This window comes from Chinchilla lanigera, unplaced genomic scaffold (assembly GCF_000276665.1).
Source record: "Chinchilla lanigera isolate Chin_1 unplaced genomic scaffold, ChiLan1.0 scaffold00136, whole genome shotgun sequence".
In the NCBI taxonomy this organism is placed as follows: domain Eukaryota; kingdom Metazoa; phylum Chordata; class Mammalia; order Rodentia; family Chinchillidae; genus Chinchilla; species Chinchilla lanigera.
The window spans coordinates 99,761-118,546 of NW_004955537.1; the positions used below are offsets into that span (position 1 = coordinate 99,761).

Here is an 18,786-nt window from a genome sequence, read left to right on the forward strand (position 1 = left end):
ACACTAATTTGGGGGGTGTTTTGAGACAGGGTCTTGCTCTGTAGTCTAGGCTGGCCTTGAACTTACTATGTAGCTTAGCTTAGACTGTCCTCAAACTCATGGTAGTCCTCCTGCCTCAGCCTCCTGTGTGCTGGGATCATAGGGATGTGCCTCCATGCCTGGCTATGATGAACATTTAGATTGAGATGGTTTTTCTTAATCATACCATGTTGTGTGTCCTTGTATATTTATCTTTGTGCACATATCGGAAGAAGTCTGGAGTAATGTATACCAAAATGCAAAAAGTGGTTTTTTCTTCCGAGGATTTGGCAATTTTAACTTTGATTATTTTGAGAAAATTTAGCAGTGAAAATGTACTTCTTGTATAAATTGAAACCATTTTCTTAAAGAAGAAAAGTTGCCAGGCATGGTGGTGTATGCCTGTAACCTCGGCACTTGGGAGGCTGAGGTAGGAGGATTGCTGAGGGTTTGAGACACCCAGGGCTACCTAGTGACTTCATGGCCTCTCTGAACTACACAGTGAGACCTTGTCTCAAAAAAAAAAAAAGACCTAAAAAAGAAAAGTAGTTGGACCTCAGCTTACAGTAGGTATAGGTATGCAATATGTTGTTTGGCAGAAATTTCTACTTTTCCAAACTACCAATAAGAGGTCTCATCATCAGTGTCTTTATTTCATACAGTGATACGTATTTCTGCCCTTCTTCCCAAGTAATTGATTCAGTGACTGAGAATGCCAGAGTTCTGTCAACACATTGAATAGAGTAAATTCATCTCAGATGAAGGGTGGATCATGCCATTATTCAAGATGTGTCCTTCTGAGTCCCTACCCCTCAGGTTGCAAGACTTTTTAATGTTCTATGTCTTCAGAGCCTTGATGTTGACCAGCAGGGTTAGAGCCCAGACCTTGTTGACCTCTTAAGAAGCAGTGGGTTAAAACCCTTACTCTTCACTGCCCAGTAGACCTTGTTCCTAGGATACTTTCTCCTTTCTGGGTTGGTTTAAAAACTTTCTGGGAAAAGCTGCTGGAGGTTGTACACTTTATGTTTCCTACAGAGTGACTTTCCTGCCATGATTCTTCTTTTCAGCTGACATATTTTCCTCCCCTTAATTCAGTTACCTTTTGAAATTCTATCTCATGCTTGTCTGTTAGTAGAAGCATCATATAGAGGAAGGGTAGCAAGGAGCATTTGGAGCCAGAATATGAAAATCCTTTAAAATGTAATGAGTGTGAAGTCTTATATTAGAGAGCCATTTAAGGTTTTTCAGTAGAGAAGTGGGATTTTAAAGTAATGTGGGAGGGGTCGGAGATATAGCTCCATGGCACAAGCACCTGCCTGGCAAGCTCAAGGTCCTGAGTTTGATTCCCGGTACCAGAAAAAAAACCAAACGATGTGGAATGTATGTAGGTTGGATTAGAAGGAATGTGATTGATTGTAGGCAGAGAGATCACTTTTTAAGATGGTATTTTAGTGATTCAGGGAAAAGAGCTTTAAAAGCACTTGAAATCTTAGGAAGGAATAAGTGTATTGATTGAAGATAAAGGTGGACTTACTCATTTTTTTTTTTAACAAGTAAAATGATTTGTTGATGGAATTACCATTTTAAAGCAGGACTTATGCATCAGAAAAGTGAACTACTAAGAAGGAATCAAATTGTTTTAAATTAATTCAAGTCTTAAAACATAGATGATTTTCATACTATTCCATGGAAGGAATTTGAACTTTTGACATATGTTAATAAATTTGAGAGGATGGAGGATGTTTTAAAGCACTACACATGGGCAATTAGATTCTCAGAAGGAGAACATGGCAGGTTCTGTGACAGAATGCTAAACACAAGACCAATGCCTCATCAAAATTATATAGTATATTATTAAAAAAGAGATTTATGAACTTTTAAAAAAGAATAGACCAACTTGTGAGGGACACAAGATAAAATGATTTATAGTTAATCTGAAAGAATAAAAATAAAGGAATAGCCAAAAGAATTCTGAATAAATAATGAATGAAAATTTTTACTTTAGGTGTTAAAATATATCATAAAGCTTAAAGTATATGTTGATACAAGAAATAGGCCTAAACATATGTAGGACCTTGGCATATGATAAAGGTGGCAGATCAGTGAGAAAAATGTAAACTGTAAATTTTTTTAGGACAACTGAATAAAAATGAATTCCTACAAGAAAAATTAACTCAGGTGAATTGAATATTTAAATGCACAAAAACCTTGAATCATAAACCAATACATTTTTAATATAATTAGCTTTTTAAGTTTCATACCAAAGATAGAATCCATGAAGATAAAATTTGGTAAAAGTAGCATTAGCAAATTTAAAAGGCATTGACAAATGTGGTGGCACATGCCTATAATCCCAGCATATAGAATCCTGCAGGAGAAGGATAACCTCAATTTCAAGGCTGGCCACTATATAGCAAGACCCTGTCTCAAAAAAACCCAACAAATTTAAAAGACATATAAGTCAGAGGGAAATTGGTAAATAAAAGTAAGATTTAATTTAATATAGAAAGAATTCTTTACAGAAATAACATTCTAGAAAACGTTGAATACTTCAGTAGAAGGATGGACAGAGTGGAAAAACACAAAGGCAGAAATTCATATAGCCATTAATACACAAAAATAATCAAAGAAATGTATATACATATACATAGATATAGGTACATGTTTTATTTTAAGTTTTCTGAGACAAGATCTCACTGCATGGTTCAGGCTAGCCTTGAATTTGCTATGTAGCCCAGGCTGGCCTCAAACTCCTGATCTTTCTATCTCAGCTTTCTGAGTGCTAGGATTAAAGACCCCCATGACACCACACAGAAATGTATTTTAGAACAACAATGAAATACTGGAGTTTTGTGTGTAGTTTTTGTTTGTTTGTTTGTTTTTGACCTCTCATATCAGATAGAGAAAAAAGAATGATGGGATAGAATTGGGGAGTGATAGTGAGATAGTTTTTATCTCAGATTACAGGATTAAAAACAGATTAAAAACTAGTAGTTTTTCTTCAGGACAACTTGGCAGTATAGATGCCTTTTAAAAATTCATATACTTTGACACTTCCATAACTTTATGGAGAATGAAGCATTGAAATGTATTTATAAAGGAGCTTGATATAGCATTATAATGAATGTTCTAATGGAAATAGCCTAAGTGTCCACTTACACAGTAGAACCCTCTAGAACTATTAACAATGAAGATGTGGATACATTGTTATGAAAAGATATTCATATGTTGTAAAATGAGAAAAGCAAGCATTCCAATACTGTTTAGGGCTAGGGATGTGGCTTAGAGGAGAGCACTTACCTAGCATTCATGAAGCCCAGGGTTTCCCAGCACTGGAAAGAACAAAACAAAGCCAAAAACAAGTGATTCTGATTCACTCTTTTGAGGATGGTCCTGGAGTCTGTTTTTAAAATTTGTTCCTACTTCCTGTTTGAGAATAAAAGCTGGAAGAAACCATGCTGCATGTTATAGCCTGAAAAATGTCCTCCTTTGCTTTTCCCCTTGCTACCCTCCTATGGTTAGAAACGTACACTGGCCATATGTTTGCTACCAAATCCAGTATATCTCGGTAACACATGGCGTATCGCCTTCACCTTCCAAGCATTCAGTGTTACACTAGGGCAAGAGGATGCAGTTAGGATGGGGGCAGTGGCCAGGTGGTGGAAGAGGAGGAGGAAATAAAAGAGTCCTTGCTTTATGGCTCTTTATGGCTCTTCCGTGCAGTTAGGATGAGGGCAGTGGCCAGGTGGTAGAAGAGGAGGAGGAGATAAAAGAGTCCCTGCTTTATGGCTCTTTCCCCTCAACATCTCCCTTCCAGAAACAGGCCTTATCTTGCACTGTCCCAGGAAAGAGAAACTAAACGGTTCGCCTCAGGGTCCGAAGTAGTTGGGATTACATGCATTCACCACCTTGCCTGGCCAGTTAAAGTAACTCTTGAGGATAATTTTCTCTATCAGGTTTTTGGCTTTTTATGAAAAATTGAATGTACCCTACCCCATCTGTCTTGGTCCAGCTTTTTGGAGTCTCTATTTTCTCTTCCTGGTCCCGACCAGATGTGTCAAGTTACCATCTTCCACATTTTGGGTGCTCTTTTCTCTCTATGCTTTTGAAAATTGCTTGACATTCTTCATTACTTCCTTTCCTGTCCCAGTAATTTTTCTTACTCCAAAATGGCATTTCAAGTCCCATCAGCTCTGTAAGCCTTCCTTGAATTCACCAGCATATAGTATTTTTCTCTCTTTTCTGAATTCTTTTAATTGTGTTATCCGTGTTATCTAAGATAATTTTCATACAGGGCCTGTGAAATAAAGAGGATTGTTTTATTCATTTTTTACTCTTTTCCTTGCAAGTAAACTTTTTCTGAAGGCAGGGATATTACAGACCTTCTGTTACCTGTGGAATGAAGTACATTGCTTGTTTAGGATAAGTACTCAGGAAATACTTGTTGTTCTCCAGTAGTTAATCTGAAGAGTTATAGAATTATAACTCTTAATTGTAACTCTTAATTATAAATCTGAAGAGTTAATCTGAAGAATTATATCATAAAAATGGCAATTTTTTTTTTCTTGTGTTTAGATCACTCAATCCTTGGTGTTTCTGCTGTTGGCTACACTTTTCAGTGCATTAACTGGTTTGCCATGGAGTCTTTATAATACATTTGTGATAGAAGAAAAGCATGGTTTCAATCATCAGGTATAACAGAAAATATAATTTGTATTTTTTTTTTAATGTAGAGATTTTCTTTGCTTCTGGGTTGGTAATTTGCTACTTCAGAGCATGAATTAATTGAGAAAAAAGGAATTGCAGCTATGGGAAATATCATGGTTTAAAGTCTTGCTGTAAACTCAAGTGCTAATGCTTTGTTTTTCAGCTATAGCATTTAAATGAATTTATTTCAAACAATAAAATTCAAACATTTACTTATTGTCTTAGACTACCTACTGTCACATAATACAGTCCCACTGCATGTTAATTTTTTAAAATTGCTCCAATAATACTTTCTCCTTATTCACTGTTTATTTAAAAAGCAAAACCAGTTTCTCATGGCAATTTTTTTTTTCAGACTTTGGACTTCTTTATGAAAGATGCAATCAAGAAATTTGTTGTGACTCAGTGTATTTTATTGCCTGTGTCTTCACTTCTGCTTTACATTATTAAAATTGGGGGTGACTATTTTTTTATTTATGCCTGGCTGTTCACATTAGTTGTTTCTCTGGTGAGTAAAATATTCAGTTTGTTTTATAAGTTTCTTCTAAGATTACTGTGTCTTAATTTCCATTAGTATGTCAACAGCTGTTAAGAAGAGGATGAACGGTAAAGAGGTACTCATAAATTTCCCTGTTGGTTTCCGCTTTTGGGTATAGATACAAGAGAACTGACTGACCATAAATTTGCTTTTCTTTCTGCTAACTCTTACAGACTGTAGAAGATAGTTGTTGATCACTTTTAGTGATCCAGTTGCCAAGTAGTTTGGGGCTGTATATTTGTGAACTGCCACCAAATGAATGACTGAGTGTGATAATTTAATGACTCTTAACTGACCACCTGTGTCTAAAAAGCATGAATGTTTTGAAGAAAGAAGAGATTTACGAGCAACAAGAGAAAGAAAGCATACAGTTATCTGCCTTTTTTCTGCCCTCCTCTCTCTGCCTTCCCTTCTCCTTTTCCTCCTTTCTTACCCCTTTTCTGTTCCCTTCCCCATCTTTCTTTTACCCATTCTTTATCCTTTTATTTCCCTTTTCTCCCTGACCATGTCCTGTCTTCTCTCTTCCTCCTTCTTTTCTTTTTAATGTTTTCTCCCCATTTTCCTCCCTCACATCTTCTGTCTCCTCCTTCTTCCCCTTTTCTTTATTTTCCTTCCCTTCTCCTTCTCCTCTTCCTCCTCCTTCTTCTCCTCCTTCCTTCTCCATCCTTTTCCTTCTCCATCCTTTTCCTTCTCCCTCCTTCTTCCTTCTCCCTCCTTCCTCCTTCTTCTCAATGCTAGGAATTGAACCAGGGCTTCACACATCTGAGGCAAATGCTCTACTTCTGAGCTACATCCCCAACTTTCACATCTTTTCCTTCTCTCTCTTCTTCTATTTTAAACTGCTTCACACCACAAACACCACATCAGAATCAGTCCCTCATTTGTCAGCTCTTCAATTCCATTGACAATGCGGTTTATTTTAATCTGAATTACTTGACACTTGTTGCTTTACTTCCCACTAGTGAGATCAAGATTTGGGAGTGGGTAATAGTTGAATTTACAAATGTCTATTGTATGGCAAACTGAAGTAAAAGGAAAGAAAGCAGAGGCACTACTCCCAAGAGTGGCTAAGAGAACGCTGTTTCAACTGAAGTGTATAGTTAGGAATGGCAGGTAATTTTACCAACTATTTAACAGTTCTAATGAAAACATACAGTCAGAGCATGTACATACAAACTCTTGTAAATGCTTGTTTAGTAAAGACTTCAAGTCTATCATAGTTACTCTGAAAAACTAGGTGGAGTGGTACAGGCCTATAATCCCAGCACTTGGGAGGCTGAGCCAGAAGGATTGCTGCAAGTTCGAGGCCAGCCTAGGTTACATAGTAAGTCCAAGCCAGACTGAACTGTATAGCAAGACCCTGTCTCAAGAAACATAACAAAACAAAACAAAACAAAACACTGTAAAAGGCAGAGTTGCAGTTTATAATTGACTTATAAAGTGCCAGGAATCCCCAAGATAGCATTGAAAGGACTGTTACCACCCAGAGATCTTAATCACTGTTATTAGTAGAGTATTATTTTCTAAGATAAAATTGATAGGTATATTACTGCTTTGACTTAATTCCTCAGATACTAAGCTCTGTCTGGAACTATTTGAGACTAGGAATACCAGTGCAAGTAAGTTCTGTGTTTTCAGATTTAGGATGGATGCAGTTATTTCAGTGCAGTTAAATCTGAAAAATAATGAGTAGTTTTTCTTTAAGAATGTATTCATAGGTTGTTCTGACATTTACTTTTCAGGTGCTTGTCACAATCTATGCTGATTACATTGCCCCTTTATTTGACAAATTCACACCTCTGCCTGAGGGAAAGCTTAAACAAGAAATTGAAGTAATGGCAAAGAATATTGATTTTCCTTTGACTAAGGTGTATGTTGTTGAAGGTAAGGCTATTTGGAGATAAGAAGATTGTGTTCAAGGGGCTTGTTTTGAGACTTTATTCTTAAAGTTTTAATGGAATAACAAGTCAGTTTTTAGTGTTTTCTTTTTAAATGTTATTTAGTTATTAGGATAGTATTTTTCATTTTGGCATTTTCAGATTTATAGGAATTGGTGACACAGGGATAAAAACTGGTCTCCTAACGCGAAATCCTATTCTTGTCCAAAACTATGTTTGATTAACTTTACAGTATTATTTTTAATCTTTGGCCACTCCTTTTTCACACTTTGTTGTATTGTATACTAAACTGATTTATTCACTTCTGTTACCTGCATAGCTCCTATAGGTAATTGAGTTGGACTCTTAAATAGTCAGGTTTTATTTAGCATTAGTTTAGAGGGTCTAAACCAAAAACAAAATCAACATTATTGATGCTGTCTGTCCAACAAAGCATCTAGTGTTCTGAGGGACTCTGTTTAAACTATAAATTACCAAAAACTGTAAGTACCATCAAGTACTTCAGACAGTTATACTCTGCTTCTCTGGTAACTGCCTTTGAGAGTTGAGCTGTTTGCTTGCATAAGACTAATAAAGCTTCAAGGAAGCCTGTAAAGATGTAGAGAAAAACTGTTTTGTAAGGTACAATGACCAAAATCTATACAAATGAATATATCTGATTCTACCTCTGCAACTTACCAGCTATGGGATCTTGGACAGCTCATCTCTCTGGGTTTTAGTTGTACTTTTCTCTAAACTACAGTGTGGCAAATATTTTCTGTAGAAAGCTAGATAGTAAGTATTTAAACCTTTGCAAGCTGTTTGGTCTCTGTTGCAGCTATCCAGCTCTGCTGTTGTAGTGCAAAAGCAATTATAATGCATAAACACATGCACATGGCTGTGTTGCAGTACCTCTGTAAAAGTAGCACTGTGATGGATTTAGCCTGAAAGTCACAGTTTGCTGACACCTAGTGTAAACTTACTTCCAGTGAGAAGCAGCTATGTTAGATGAAGGAATAGTTGCAGAGTGAGGGGAGAATAAAGATGGTCTTTACTGAAAAGAATGAATTAACAGCTATTAGAAGAATATAGGTCTCAGACATTTAGATTATGCCTTTAGCTAACCAAAGGCACAATCAGAACAGCTTAAGATTCTGTGGGGGAAATAGTAGAAGAATAAGCCGCTTTATATTTTCTTACCCTCTGAAACTACTATATCATTAGGTGATAATAACAGAAGAGTCTCTGTTGAAGGGGCTCTAAGTTGTTGATCACTTAAGTTACAATTAGGTAGTGTGAAACAGCTACCGATAATGATAGTAGAGATAATTGATAAAATATGTGCTTATATCGTCAGTGCTATTTTCTTTTTCAGAGGAAATACTTAGGGAAGGCTTTCTGGAGGATTATGACATGAGCTGAGGCTATGGAAAATCAGGATTTGAGTGGGTTGAAAAATAACATTTCTAAAGTCAGGTTTTGGAGTCAGTAGGCTTGGGTTTGAATCTTGGCTCTGTCGTGAGTTACCTGTGTGACTTTGGGCAACCTTACTTTTGCTAAGTAGCAGTTTATTCATCTGTAATGCATGTTTTTCTTGTTATTAATAATAATAACAATCCTTTAAAATAGTTTGAATGAATGAATCTTACTAATAATGCAGCATACATTATCTAATCATAAATTAACAGGGATGTTACAATGAAAAGCCAAGAATCCTACTCTTAAAAAATATTAGATAGCAGGTATTGTGCAGAGAATTAAATTAGTGGGATGGGACAGCTTTAGATTGGACCATCAGAGAAGATTTATTTGAGCAAGTGACTGGTAAGCTTAGACCTGAAGGTAGGAGTCATCCACATTGAAATCCACAGGAAGACCTCGAGCTTAGTGTCTTCAAGGACCATGAACAAATCCAGTGTGGCTGCAGCAAAGCAGGAGAGTACAGTATTATGAGATAAAACCACAGACTAGAATCAGACCATAGGGGCCTTGGTAAGTCAGGGTAAGGAGTTTGGGTTTCTAATTCAGTAGGAGGAACCATCAAAAGCTTTAAGTAGAAAAATGACACAGTGTAACTTGTACTTTTTAAACTATGTTGGTCTGCTATATGGAGAATACATTGTAGGACGGTGCAAGAGTGGAAGAAGAGAGAACAGTTAGGAGATAGTTGCAGTAGTCCATGTAGGAAATAATGGTTTCTTATGCTAGGAGAGTAGTAATTGATGGAGAGAAGTGGATACATTTGGAATAGATTTTAGAGGTAGAGTTGATTGAATTCATAATAAACTGCATTTCAGGAAATAAGAAAAAGACCATCAAAGATAACAATCTAGATTTTTGATGTGGGCAGTTGAGTCGTTATTTTATTCGGGGGGGAAAAAATGAGGGAAAGGCAGGTTTGTGAGGAAGAGTTCTACATACTAAGATTTTTTAAAAATATATTGTTATTAATCACAGTTTTCAAACAATAGCAACTAACAGTGGTTCATCTGAGCAGAAAATTTGCTTAAGAAACATTTGGTAACTTACCAAATCTCCACAGAAACTTTACCAACCTTGCAAAATGGATTGTAATATAGGGAGGTTGGGAACTCAATCCTACTGCCCAGTCAGTCTAGGGAAGACATGATGCCACCTTAGGACACTGGGGTTTGTATCCTTCTCGTTCCTGCCACTTCCACCTGTAAGTCACTGTCTTGCCGCTTTGCGTAATTACTGACTATGCAGAAGCCTCAGTGGATGTATCTGAGATCCACCCAGGACATGGACTAGCTGCCAGGACTGCTGGGGAAGCAAATACCTACCTGGCTTCTTTGGTTTCTCAATGGGAAGTGGTCTCTCACAAGACTTAACTTGGTATGAAGTGTCTTGGACTCCAAAAGGAGATAACATTGGACAGGAAAAAAGTACCTAAGAATACAAACACAGTAAATCTGTCTACAGATATCCACATGGAGATGTCAGACAGGCAACTGGCTATATGAGTCTGGAATTTGAGGGAAAGATCAGGGTATGGAATATAGGTTGGAACTGTCTGGCATGCAGATGAAGTTTAAGGCCATGGTTGAGGGCATTTAGAGAAGAGAAAGGGGCCACGGTCAGAATCTGAAGGGAAGGAACAGCCAGCAAAGGAGGCTGAGGAAGAAACCATGGAGCTAGTAAGACTAGAAGAAAATGGTATCTCAAAAACCAGGAAAAAGTGTTTCTCGGAGGAAGTGGTTTCCAGGGTTAAATGTTGCCTGGAGGTTAAGGTGAGACATCATAAGCAAAGGATTAAGACACAGGTGGCAGTGGCTTATATTTTGATGTTCAGAGTTCTCTAATACATTATTTTCAAGTGATATCATTAGCCCATTCAAGAAACAAACATTATTGAAGATATACTCTGTGCTAGGCATAGTAGTACAACAATCTTACAGTCAATTTATTGTGAGGACTCCTGGCTTCCACTCCTAAAAATTCTGACTTAGTAGGTATTTCTTCTGTCTGTTTCTAATAAGCACCCCAGGTGATTTTGCAGTATCTGTTCCTTAAACCATACTTTGAGATACCTGGAACAAGAGAAGAATAATTTTTAATTTTTTTTAATATGGTCTGCCTACTTGTACAGATAGCTTTAAAGTATTTTTAAGTAAATTTAAAAATTAGGGTCACAGGACCACGGATATACCTCAGCGGCACTGCCTGACTGGCAAGCACAAGGTCCTGAGTTTGATTCCTGGTACCATAAACAAACAAACAGACAAACAAAAAAACAAAAATTAGGGTCACAGAAGATAGATGTATTAGAAGTGTGTGACCTTAGAATGGTAACACAATTTTCTAAGCCCTGAAGTCCTGTCTTATTGATAAAATTGGACCATATGTTTCACTCTTAACTTCCAGGTAACCAAGCCCAAAAGTGATATAATACTTCAATCAATCACTCAGTAAAAGCTTCTGTTTATCAAAGCTTTACATATTCTAAACATACTGCCAAGTTCTTAACATTAGAAATAGGAGTAGAAGCAAAATTCACATTCTCAAAAGAAGTAAATCTTTTATCATTTCTTTTTTAAATCATATAATAGTAGTTTATATGGATCAGGCAATATATTAATCGCTCTACTGAGAATACCTCATAAGGTAAATGTTAGCCTCACTTCATAAACAGGAAATTAAAGGTTAAAGTTTCCTAAATGTACACAGCTAATACACTGCAGAGCCAAGATTTGAACCCAAAGTCTTTTCTCTTAACAACTAAACTCTGCACATTGACGGACATGTGGAAATTAAAGAAATACATACAGGAGAAAAGAAAAAAAAACCATATTTCATCTACTGTTAGTCACTTTTAAAAATTTTGGTATGTTTTCTTTCATTCTTCAGAAAGATAGCTTTAACCACTTAACAGTTTACCCTGAGCAGTTTATCACTCGGGCAGCGTGTTTGTTTATGTACTGACTATCCTGAGCATTGCTTGGGCAGGTTTCATTTCAACCGGTTGATTCATGTATTAAATAAATTTGATAAAATTAATTGTTTTTATATTTCTTGTTATCTTATAAAAATTAATGAAAAAATGCAATTTTTCCTCATTCTGTGTTTAAATAATTGGACTGGTAAGTGGTTAATGTTTTTCTGATTATAGAAATAAGTATGCTTATTTTAAAAGCCTTAGAAAATAGAAAAATGAAAGAGGAAATAAAAATCCACTCTGGAACCCAGTGATAAACACTTCAATATTTTGGTGTATTTCCTCACAGGCTGGTGTTTATGCTTTTCTATTTACATGTACATCTTTTTCTTGACAATTCTGGAACCTCGTAAGTTTTATATCTTGTTAAAATTCTTTGAAAGTATAATTGTCAATTATACTTTTAAATTAAAGTATAATTTAAAATTCTAAAGTGTTCTTTATCTTGTTAAAATTCTTTGAAAGTATAATTTTTTAACTGCTTAAAATTTCACTTAATAGCTTTACCATAATTTAATCATTCCAGTCATTAGGCTTATTTTACCTATTGCTATAGAGCTGTATGAGCATTAAGTATTTGTTAACAGGAATGCAGGGAAACACACTCTCCACTGTTGGTGTTTATTTATATTGATACAATTTCTTTTCAGGTATGAAATAATTTCAAAATGTTAATGACCGTCCCAGTAGTTCAATTTCTAGGAGTCTCTCCAAAGGACCCCAGACTTTTTAATTATATTCCATGCTTTGAACTGTCTTTTCCTTAGGATCTAAACGCTCTTCCCACAGCAATGCTTATTTTTATGGCTTCTTCAAGAACAAGCGAATAGTTTTGTTTGACACTCTACTAGAAGAGTACTCAGTACTAAATAAAGGCATCCAAGAGGAATCTGGTATGGAACCCCGCAATGATGGAGAAGGGGACAGTGAAGAAATAAAAGCTAAAGTTAAAGTGAGTTCTTTTTTTTCCTAAGAGACTCTGTCTTAATTTTTATACACAGTGTCTGTGACAACTCAATGCCAATTTCTAAGCTGTGAGTGTCAAATTCAGGGAGACTACCACATAAAAACAGCATGGCCCCTATATACTTCTGGTATTTGGGAGAGATTACCAGTAGCATTATATGCTATCTGATAGGCTTTTACAGAACATGCATATTAAAATTGGAAGTTTTTGTAAGATAAGAAAGTTCATAAAGAGGAAACAGGATATATCGCATACAGGTACAAATTCCCTATGATGAATGTGATCATTATATATATCTAAATTGTACCAATAAAAGAAAATTCATATAATAAGCTATTATATATTCCCAATATGTTTATGATCAAAGAATTCTCACAGGCTATGATAAGAGATAAAAGAGAAGATAAACATTTAACTTTTAGCTTCTTTGAGATGCAACTGATAGGCCTTGTCAGCGGAGAGACTTGGATTTCAGTCCTGGTTCTGTCATTTAGTAGCTGTGTGCCTTTAGTCGGTTTTTTTAACATGTATTTAAGAAATAACATCCTCTGTGCTGAGATACTTAGCTTGGCACTAGGAATGCAAGAGTAAAGAGGCAAACCTTCATAAATTTGTAAAGAGGACATGATCACACAAATCCACTTATATGGAACTGCACTGGGAAATTTTAAATACTGGACACATGAGAGCATGATTTAAAAAGACGTTCTTAAATCTGACCTGAAAATCTGTGGAGAGCTGCTTTTGAATCCCTTCCTGGATGAGGCCTGCTTATGCTTACTGGCAACATTTAAAGCACCAAAAGCAGATAGGAGAAAGAGGGCAATAATGTCAAACAATACCAATTTTAGCACAAACAATCACCAGTATCTGTGTGTGTGGTAGCACAGAGATGGCTTTGGTGTTGTACAGAGATGATTTTAGATCTGTTCACTTACCATCTGTGTGGCTTTAAGCAAGTAAGTTAACTTCTCTAAATCTTTCATTTATTTGCTGAAAGATGAGAGCAGAAGTTTCTCAGCCTGGATAATTTTGTTGTTGTGGAAGGTATCTGGTGTGGAAGAAGATATTTAGCAGTACCATTGGCCTCTGCACTAGAAATCAGCGACAACTCCTCCAAACCCCCCTGTTATGGTTGATACATTCTGTCAACTTGGGGAGTCTAGAGGTTTGGCTAAGTGACTTATCAGGAAGCCAGGGTGCTTACTTTGTATACATTCTGAGCCTGTAGAAGAGAAGAGCATGGAGATTATGTGAAAGCTACATGCCCCTTAGGTGGGGGTAGCCTGTTTACAATGTAAGGGAGAAAAAAAAGCTGCTTGCCGCCCTTCCTCCCGTTTGCTCTGGCTGCTTTGCTGTTCAGCTGCCATCCCCCCCTTTGCTCTTGTTGCTTTGCTATCTTCTGCCTTGGAGCCAGCCAAGTGTAGACTAAAACCTCCACAAACTATAAGCTAAATAAACCTTTCCTTCCTTCATTTTGGGCATTGGATATTTTGTCTCAGCAACAACAACAAAAAATAACCAAGACAGAATTTGGTAGCAGGAGTGGGGTCATCTCTGTGACTATACTTGACCCTGTGGTTCAAGAGCCTTTGGAAATGGCTTGTGGGAAGTGTTCAAAAAGGTTCAGAGATGTCACCTAAAAGAAAAGTGTTAGAACACTTTAGGCTGTTCTGTCTGGGAGATTCTGGTCAGAGCTCCAAAGACCAAAAGGCTGATAAAAATCCAGCAGGTAATGACCAGGTTTGGGAGGTTTCTGCTGGGAAGAAGGACTTCATTGGTTATTGGACTCCAGACGATGTGTGTTATGGCTTGGCGAAAAGTTTGTCTACATTTTGCTTGTGTCCAGAGACTTTGCCTAAGACTGAGATTAAGGGTGACAGCGGACTGGTTAATGTGGCAAAAAAAATTTCAAGGCAGTCAGATGTTGAAAAAGTGGCATGGCTATTGTTGGGGGCTTTTAGCCAGATTTCTATTGAAAATCAAAAACAAAGAGCCCAGCAGGATGATTTAAAATTTGTGAGTTTGGCCAAAAAGAAAGCTCCAGTAATGCTATAGACTGCAAAGATAAGGCTGAGGAGATCTCTATTGCTGAGAAAAAAACAAAAAAAAAATTAAAAAGATGGCCTGAGGGCATCACAAAAAGCAGCAAGTCTCCACCCCGTACAGCCTCAAAACTGCAAAGGTGACAGACCTTGCCTTGAGAAAGAAGCCTCAGAGCGCCATGTTCCAAAATGGCGGCAGCATAAAAAATCTGCTCCTCAAAATTAGATTCAGAGTGCCCAGCGATCGAGGCACTCGACCCCTATGGCCAAGAGAAAAAAAAGCTTGGCTACTGCTCCAGGTGGCAACCGACCTTGGCATCATGCACGTGGCCCTGGCTTTAGGTACATAGAAAATATAAGAGTTCTGAGGTTAAAGAGGCTTCCACCCAGATTTCAAAAGGCCTCAGAGGCCAGGCAGTGTGCCCCTAAGGGAGTAGTGTATAAAGATGTGAGTGTAAAACAAAAGAGACACTGGAGACCTCAAAAGTTTAAGAAAGCCAAGACCTTAGATCATCTAAAAAAAGCTACGAACAAAAAACAAAACAGGCCTAAGAAAAAGCTGTAAAAGCTGTAACCACTAAAAGTGCCATAGGGCTGGACTCACGCAAACCCTTTAGAGCACACAATGTGCCACAAGTTGCTTCAGATGCTACATGTAAAATTATAGGACATAATGTTAGCCCTGCTGGATTTTGGACTTGCTTCGGTCCCAATGCTCTGTATCCCCCTGTTTATACCTTTTAAAATGATACTGCTTATTTTGTGCCATTAAATGTTAAAAGTGTTTAACTTTCCGTTTATACAGGGGGTCACAACTAAGAGTTTGCCTTCATCTCAGAGGAGACTTGAGACTTGGACTCTTTAGCAGTGCTGCAACTGTTAGGACTTTAGCAACTCTTACAGATGGACTAAATGCCTTTTACATAAAGGGATATACATGAGTCTTTAGGGGGTAAAATGTTATGGTTCCAATGGTTTTAAAAAACTGGTTTTAAAAAATGTATCTGGTTGCCAAGTTGACAAGGGGTAGAGTGTTACGGTTGATACATTGTGTCAACTTGGGGAGTCTAGAGGTTTGGCTGAGTGACTCAGGAAGCCAGGGTGCTTACTTTGTATACATCCTGAGCCTGTGGAAGAGGAGAGCATGGAGATTATGTGAGAGCTACATGCCCCTCAGGTGGGGGTAGCCTGTTTACAATGTAAGGGGAAAAAAAAGCTGCTTGCTGCCATTCCCCCCTTTGCTCTTATTGCTTTGCTATCTTCTGCCTCAGAGCCAGCCAAGTATAGACTAAAACCTCCACAAACTATAAGCTAAATAAACTTTTCCTTCCTTAATTTTGGGCGTTAGATATTTTGTCTCAGCAACAACAACAAAAAATAACCAAGATACCCCCAAATTATAAAAACCATAATTGTCTCCAAATATCACCAGATATCCATGAAGTGTGTAAGGGCAAGAGGGCAGGATATCCCCTTTTTGGGAAATACTATACTAAAGATGCCCACCTTTTAGGATTGTGAGATTTAAATAAAACATGTGAAGTAGTGTATACTTGAAGTATTTTAAGTTCTAGAAAATAATGATTATCATTTGAGATTTTTTTTTTTTTTTTTTTTTTTTTTTGTACAAGGAATCATACTCAGCACCTTGCACTTGCCAAGCAAGGCGCTGTGCTACTGAGCTATATCCCTGGCCCTTGAGATCTGTTTTGACTCTAACAGATGATTTAATAAAGTTCCTAGCCTGTTGTAAATATCTATATGAAACAAAATTCTGTAGAGGGATTAGATAGCATTGTAGAGGTTTAATGCCTTTGATGATGTTTATTTTTAAGTGGCATTATCCTGCTAGATGGGATATTTGAATAAAAGCCACTTTGGTCTGCCCAGTGTAGTAGGATTGAAAGCTGAGAATAGATTTTAAGGTCATTTTATAGATGGTACTGCAGTCCAAAAAGGGTAATTCAGTGACAGTACTGGAGATTCACTCAAGTTGACATCATAGTTAAACCTAGACATTAGCTAGTGATCTGCTAATTTCAAGCAGTGTAATGAAAATATCTATGAAGACAGTTTTCTTTGACTGCGAAAACAACTGGGTAGTTTGTAGTGTGTTGAATGGGATTTGATTTGTTATACTAGCTTCTTGAAGAGCTTGCTTTATTTCATTGATTAACTACAAATGTTTTAGCATCTATATGCAAGTTACATATAGATGCAGTAGATGTAACTCACACTACTGAGGAAAAAGCCTGTGTTTAAGGTATAATTTGGTAAATATGATAAGTGACTGAAATAGTGTAGATTTTAGAAATTCAAGGATTGATGCAGACTTAATAGTTACGTAGATGTCAAAGAGATGTGCCCAGTATGGCTATGCATGCCTGTAAACCCAGCACTCAGGAGACTGAGGCAGGAGGACCTGAGAGTTCGAGGCCAACCTGAACTGTATAGTGAGACCCTGTCTCAAAAAAAAAAAAAAAAAAAGGTGTATGAACTGGGCAGAATTTTGACTTGGGGATAGGACTTTTGGGCCAAAGCTAAGGAATGAATAAAGCTGTGAGTTATTACAAAATAATTACTGCTCTGAGACTAATGATTAAATGGATTTGCACACATAGGAATGGGAAAGTAGGCCAAGATCAATTTGTAGAATACTTTCTCCTAAAGACATGGAATGGTCATTTTCAGTGGCTTGGAAAATTTAGATTGATTTGGGTAAAGGCCAGTTCTTGTTTTCAGAAGAGTAAAATTTGGTAGCAGCACATAGGATAAAGCAAAGATTGGAGGCAGACAGACTTCCAGGGCCTACTGTATCAAGATAATTGAGCCAAGCATAAAATAATGAGAGTTTGCACTAATGTGAGGTCAGAATAAATGCAAGACTCATAATAAAGGATGGACTTAAAGTACTTGGTAGTTGGTATAGGGGAGTGAAGAGAGGGTAAGGTTGACTCAACAACCTTTAACTTTCCACTCTATAGAAAGTGTCACTTTCCAGTGTGTACTACTGGTGAGATGACAGTCTGACAGTATTTTAAATTTGAAGTTATATGTCTACTAATGTACAAAGAAAAAGATGGAATTAGCATATTAAACATGGTTTCATGTACATTATTATTTGGAATAACTAAGTTTTAAAAAGTGAATTTATACCAGGTGTGGTGGTACTTGTGTATAATCCCAGCACTCTGTAGGCTGAGGCAGAAGAATCTCTGTGAGTGCAAGACTAGTCTGAGCCATATAGAAAACCCTATTTCAAAAACAAAACCAAAAAAGTGACTTTACTTAAAGAAAGGTATTAAAGCTGGGTATAGTGGTGTATGTTATAATCCCAGCCACTCAGGCACCTGAAGCAGGAGAATCACAACTTTGAAGCCAGCCTGGGCAATTTGGCAAGACCCTGTCTCAAAATAAAAAATGAGAGGCTGGAGATGTAGCTCAAATGTCCAGCATGCGTGCAGGCCCTGGGTTCACTCCATAGCAGAGAAGGGTGGGGTGGTGGAAAGAGGAAAAGATTAATAAGTGGAGAGTGCACAGATGTAACAAGATTAGGAATCTGATTTACTCAGCACCTGCTACTGATAGTCTACTATGTATAATGCCCTGGGGGGTACAATGACAGTTTTAAGCTTGGATTATTAGAGAAGATGTAGCTCCCCCTCTCTTTCCCAGAGCTGGGACTAGAACACAGGTCCTTACACATAATAGTCCAGTAAATGTTCTACTACTGAGCTACATTCTAAGTCCAAACTTTCTTTGTTTTGTTTTGGTTTGGTTTTTTTGGTGGTAATGGGAATCAAATATAGGGTCTCATGAAAGCCCCTATGCTGTGTCCCCAGCCCTGTTTTTTGGGGACATGATCTCACTGTGTAGTTCACTTTGGCTTTAAACTCATGATCCTCCTGCCTTGGCTTTTTAAAATTTTATTTTGAGGCAGAATCTTACTAAGTTGCTCAGGCTGAACTTGAACTTGCCATCCTCTTGGTGCGCAAGTAGCTGGGATTATAGTCATGCATCACCACACCTGACCCAAGCATTTTATTTTTAACAGAAGTTTAGAGAAAAAAACTTGGATCTATAAAGAGTTAAGATGAGTCGGGCGTGGTGGTGCACGCCTGTAATCCCAGCACTCGGGAGGCTGAGGCAGGAGGATCTTTGCAAGTTCGAGACCAGCC

At 37.3% G+C, this 18,786-nt stretch overlaps 1 protein-coding gene across 2 annotated transcripts in view; it reads left to right on the forward strand.

The window, feature by feature from the left end:
• Zmpste24 (zinc metallopeptidase STE24) overlaps positions 1 to 18,786 on the forward strand; it is a 51,886-nt gene that overhangs the window by 17,037 nt on the left and 16,063 nt on the right. For both annotated transcript variants that reach the window (XM_013507804.1, XM_005410552.2), the window contains 4 exons: positions 4,594 to 4,710; positions 5,081 to 5,233; positions 7,006 to 7,147; positions 12,364 to 12,548. In XM_013507804.1, coding sequence (XP_013363258.1) covers positions 4,594 to 4,710; positions 5,081 to 5,233; positions 7,006 to 7,147; positions 12,364 to 12,548 — 597 coding nt within the window. The remainder of the gene's footprint in view (positions 1 to 4,593; positions 4,711 to 5,080; positions 5,234 to 7,005; positions 7,148 to 12,363; positions 12,549 to 18,786) is intronic.